This window comes from Neophocaena asiaeorientalis, unplaced genomic scaffold (genome assembly GCF_003031525.2).
Source record: "Neophocaena asiaeorientalis asiaeorientalis breed wild unplaced genomic scaffold, Neophocaena_asiaeorientalis_V1.1 scaffold364, whole genome shotgun sequence".
In the NCBI taxonomy this organism is placed as follows: Eukaryota; Metazoa; Chordata; class Mammalia; order Artiodactyla; family Phocoenidae; genus Neophocaena; species Neophocaena asiaeorientalis.
This window is the reverse complement of record NW_020172457.1, coordinates 491,486-496,571: the sequence shown is the minus strand read 5'-3', so window position 1 is coordinate 496,571 and position 5,086 is coordinate 491,486. Positions and strand designations below refer to the sequence as shown.

Genomic DNA, 5,086 nt, shown 5'->3' with positions numbered 1-5,086 from the left:
GAAAGATATCCTATGGCTGATGTGTGATTATCCCGTTAGTGTCTGGGGAAGATGGTAAATTTAAAACAGGAAATGGTTCGCAGCCGCAAAGGTGGCTGTTTCTGAGCCAGTGCTACACCCACTGCCGTGGAGAATCCATGTTCAAGGCACTAATGCCAGCCCAGGGAAGCAGAGTTGAAAGCAGCAACTGGTCTCCCAAAGGGCTCTCCTGCTGTAGGACTAGCTAGGCAGAAGCCGACAGGGGCACAGCTAAGTGATTAGAGCCCTGCCAGTGACCCACAATGTGCTCAGCATGAAATAAGGAGGTTCATGACATTATCTCCCCAACGTCCTTGCATGCTTCCCTCACTCCACTTTGGAACTCAAAGGACTTGGGCAAGGCTCAAGCCTCAGCAATTCAGCTATGGGGACTGTAACACCATAGCTGGGGACTGTGGAAATACTGTCCATGGCAATTGATGGGACATCCTTCAGGGAAAAATCCCTAATAATGAAGGGTCATTCTTACCAGTGTTACATTTTTGGAGCCACTGTTATATCTTAACCCGACTTCTTTTGCCCAGAACATAGCTTTGAAGTTCATCTTAAGATTTTCTTGGGTGTCCAGAGTTTTGCTGTCTCATGTGTTACAGCTTCCATTTTACTCTCTAGAAAGCCACCCTTGATGACATCCTATTTAGAAGCTTTTTGACTATTTTTTTCTCTTCTCGTACAAATTTGTGTGCATCAGAATCACCTGGAGGTTTTGTTGTTTTTTTGTTTTTTGCGGTACGCGGGCCTCTCCCTGCTGTGGCCTCTCCCGTTGCGAAGCACAGGCTCCGGACGCGCAGGCTCAGCGGCCATGGCTCACGGGGCCAGCCGCTCCGCGGCATGTGGGATCTTCCCGGACCGGGGCACGAACCCGCGTCCCCTGCATCGGCAGGCTGACTCCCAACCACTGCGCCACCAGGGAGGCCCTCACCTGGAGGTTTTATTACAACACGGATTGCTGGGCATTTCTATCAAGTTCCCTGGTCATGGTTGCTCGTCTAGAGACCATATTTTGAGAATCACTGGTCTTAACAGGAAGAGGGAAAAAAAATCTAACAGTCTGATATACTGTGCTACGTGAAAGTTCTGCAATAGCTTAAATGAGCATATGAAAGGGTTAAAGAGGTTTACTGTGACCCTGTTTTCTTTAACACCTGTTAAGATCCTGACACTCTAGCATTTCCTAGCTACAGCTTGCTCCTAACTACTCAACATTTATTACAGGCAAACAATTTGTATCAGGCAACTGTGAGAAGAGCAAAACCACTAGATGAGAAAAGTAATATAGTTTATTTCTATTGAATCTTTCCTATGTCCTATTTTCTTTCCACTTATTTTTTTCCAGAAGTGGGATAGAGGGGAAAAATTCAGATTTTAAAAGTTTGAGTCAAAGCACCGATACAGTTGTAGAGAAGACTTGAGGAGGAAGGCACCGATACAGTTGTAGAGAAGACTGGAGGAGGAAGGCGGTAGTAACGGAGTGAGGGAAACGCTGACACGCTGGCTGTAGCACAATTCAAGTTTATTCCATTTGTTCTTGCAACACAAAACTTCAACACAATATTATTTAGCATTCTGATGTACATGAACTAGGATAATATGAGAAACCCAATTGTGTCAAACGCATTACATTGTGGAAAAAATGAACTCAAATATATCAAAACGCACAAAGCACTAGTCTTCCTCCATTACTGCTTAGAAAGATATGATTGTTTCTCCATTTACAAAATAGAATCAGGACAATTTAAATTTTTTAAAATTTTGCATGCAAAACACTGCAGTTACTTGTGCAGGAGGGCACTCTCACCAGCTGCTTCTATACACAATCGAGTATACAGTATTGCATGGAAGAAAACAGCAGCTCAGTTGAAGATTTAGGAAAAAAAAAATCAAATAGGTACATATAGATTTGAAATCCATTATTTGGGGGAAAGAAATCAATGAATCAAGGGCGTACTTGCTGGCAGCTTCCACTCACCGCACCCACCTACCTCGCCTTCATGCCCCACTGGGTTTAGAAGGTGAGCTGTGAACTACTGCATCGATTCTCGTGCCGTAGCTCAACTGTAAGTCTACAGATACCAGTCTGAGGCTGCAAGGGGGAATCTGTTAGCATACTAATGGAGACAGGTAAACCACCTGTTTTCACTTGATACGGTGCATACGATATGACTGACTTAATACAAAACTACAGAACATGCAAGATTTTTTCTGAGATGTTAAATATTACTTCAGTGGAGAACAAAACTTACTTAATCTTTTACTAATGCATGTAGTACCAAAAAGCAGACAAGGTTTTAGCTTCCTTTAGTCAAAATATGAACATTAAGTGTTGTGAATTTCTCTGCCAAGTGGTTCAGAAATACATTATAAATAACCTAGTTAAAAAAAAGAAACTAAACCATCTTGGTCAGTCTATTCTGTTTATCTGTTATTTTCTCAAGCAACTGCTTCATAATTATGGGGTTTACAAAATGGCTGAGAAAGAAGAGGGAAGGCAGAGTAGCCTCTACTGCATTACAAGGAACACGAGGATGAAGTGTACACAGAATCACATGGCCTCCAGACCAGGTGACTGTGGAAGCAGACCAGGTTTAGGAATGACAGGACCATGCACTCTCTGCAGCAGCCAACTACAAAAAACACTTAGAGAGTAAAGGTAAGACTGCATCGAGAGTAAAATCCAAGCCTTTTAAACAGCAGTATGCCAAGAAGTGGAAACAAAGGTATCAAAACAGCTTGTCACTCCGCTGACAGTTACAGTCTGATAGAGTGCCCTCCATCTTCAGTGAGGAGAGCTCTGTGTTTCAGTTCAGTGATGTTATGAAGTACTGATTACCGACTTTTAATCCAACTCTAATAAATAGGCTGCATTAAGACAGCAGACTTAGCCAAATGTATCAAAGTATTTAAACCAGCATTTTGTGATTGTTTTCTTGGATGCAGGAAGATTACAGGGTTAGGCTAGTTTTAAGTGAAAAAGCCACAGGATAAAAAAAGGGTTCATGGGGAAAAATACACACACACAAACCCACACACCAACCAACCAATCAGCAAGTGGCCAATAAGACTTGTTGGCCAGGCTGACTGTTCTTGGTACTAGTTTAACCCTGCTGTAGAATGCTACATTGCCTTAAAAAATCATCATTAATTCTTTGTTATCCACAATCTGAATACAAGTCCCTCACCCACCCTCCCCCGTTTTAAAAATTTGAGGTACATTCAATTATTGCATGACATGGCTAAGGAAAAACCCTTATATTTTTAGTAAGCTTATATGGATGGCAAGTCAAAGGAATCTTAATATTTTATATGCAGGACAGCAAATTTAAGGGTATATGTTTTAATTAGCTGTACTGCTCATGAAATAAACATTAGAAAATGTGTCTAAATATTTTCTGCAGGTCCCAAGAACACCATTTTAGGGCCCTGTATTTTAAGAACACAGAATACAATTTGAAGTTCTCACATTTTATGCAATGCATAATATAGAAAGGAAAAAATATATATTATGCAGGTGGGTTGGCATACATTCAGCAGAAGCCTATCAACACCTCAGGGAAACTTGGTAACACGCATATTTTTAAGGGATGGGGTTAAATGTGTCCAAACAGTAAATCTCACCCCAGTGATAGCTTTGGTGCAGTAAGTAATCAGCATCCAGGATGGGTCTGAGAGAGGCATTCCAAAGAATGTTCCTTGATTCTCCAAACACAACTGAGGCCAATCCATTCAAATAGCAAATGAAGAAAATCCATAGGTACTAAGACAACCGTTCTCTCTTTATGATACTAACAGGCTTATGGCTATGATTCTCTTTTTAAATCCCCTTTTACTACCAGCAGGAGTTTGAAAGTGTTTTCAATGTTCTATAAATGTCTGAATCTAGAGGAAAAAAAATATGCATACTGGAATGATTTCTCCTTTAGACTTCCAAAACTTTGAGATTTTATAAATAAAACTAGTCAGTTGTATCTAAAGATACATGAAATCCATGTGAAGGGGGAGAGGAAATCCAAAGTGCGGCCGCCCAGCAGTTTAGGAGTGTGCCCCTCCTCGCCTTGAATGAGCTTTCACATAAAGCTGGAAGTCACCGAGGGAAGATTTGGTCACCAACCGCAGGCAGCGCTCTTAACTATGCCGGGAGACCCCCACTAGAGTGAATCTTAAGGCAGAAGGCTAGAGCTAATTGCTTATCTCAGCACCCTAAGTTACGTCACAGCAGCCACTACTGCTCGCACAGATGGGGCTACCAAATGTATAGTTGGCCTTGGTATAGTCAGACCCTCAACGCAACCTAATAAATTAGCCAGGGAGCTGAAAAGGTCAAACGTTAATGGTATATTTTGTCTTTACTCTCCCATGGGTATAAGCTGTGTTTTTTTTTTTACTGGGAATGGAAAATGAGGCTGACCTGATCAGGAATCCTAGTAAAAGCCTGATCTTGTTTTTCTCCTCTCCTCCCAAACATTGTTTTTTTCTGGTAGTCCGATTTGTTATGAATTTCTCTCTCCCCTCACCCCTCTAGAAGTATTTTAGCTGAAGAAGCTGGCAGATAGAGAGTGACAGACAGACAGGCAGCAGTGTGAGGCCACAGGAGAGTCATTCTTCCAGAGCTGTTAGCCCATCCGTCCATCACTGAAGAAGGGCTTTGATTGCCTGGTTGTCAGTGGCTTCAAAGGCAGTCAGTCCATCTGGACCTTTCACAGTCTTATCAGCACCCTGGAAAAGAGGAAAGAGCCGTTATCATTAAACGAGGCCCACAACCAGGAGAAGAGAGTGAAAGCCAGGGCGCTTGGCAGAGGCAAAACTCCTTTACTACCGGAGTCCATTCTAGTGAAGGAAAAGCCCCGAAGGTTAGAGACTAAGCTGTAAAAACACCAGATTATTTTTCAGGCACTAGAAATGTAAACTAGAAACTGCCAATAACATAGGCAATGACTGGCTTTTATTTATACTATCATATATTTACTCAATTAAGCTTTAAAAAAGAAGATCCCTATGTAGTATAAAACAGGGAGGGTTGGGAAGGAAATCACTTTTTTTTTTTTTTTTT

The 5,086-nt window shown here is 41.8% G+C and overlaps 2 protein-coding genes across 2 annotated transcripts in view; both read right to left on the bottom strand.

The window, feature by feature from the left end:
• Nucleotides 1-1,535: 1,535 nt before the first annotated feature.
• MTPN (myotrophin) overlaps nucleotides 1,536-5,086 on the bottom strand; it is a 60,716-nt gene continuing 57,165 nt past the window's right edge. Inside the window, exon 4 of the mRNA XM_024737956.1 lies at nucleotides 1,536-4,752. Within this exon, the coding sequence (XP_024593724.1) occupies nucleotides 4,666-4,752 (87 nt within the window). The 3' untranslated portion in view covers nucleotides 1,536-4,665. The remainder of the gene's footprint in view (nucleotides 4,753-5,086) is intronic.
• LOC112394965 (leucine zipper protein 6) lies at nucleotides 2,008-3,714 on the bottom strand. The gene is made up of 2 exons (XM_024737975.1): nucleotides 3,655-3,714; nucleotides 2,008-2,218 (listed from the first exon to the last, which is right to left on the bottom strand). Exons 1-2 carry the CDS (start codon nucleotides 3,712-3,714, stop codon nucleotides 2,045-2,047), a joined length of 234 nt encoding a protein of 77 aa, XP_024593743.1. The 3' UTR covers nucleotides 2,008-2,044.

Bases quoted from the DNA above. Each gene is read 5' to 3' on its own strand.
- LOC112394965 (XM_024737975.1), bottom strand. From the start codon at position 3,714: ATGCCTCTCTCAGACCCATCCTGGATGCTGATTACTTACTGCACCAAA. The intron at 2,219-3,654 runs GTGAGATTTACT...CATGTTCTGTAG, and splicing joins GCACCAAAGCTATCACTGGG to TTTTGTATTAAGTCAGTCAT.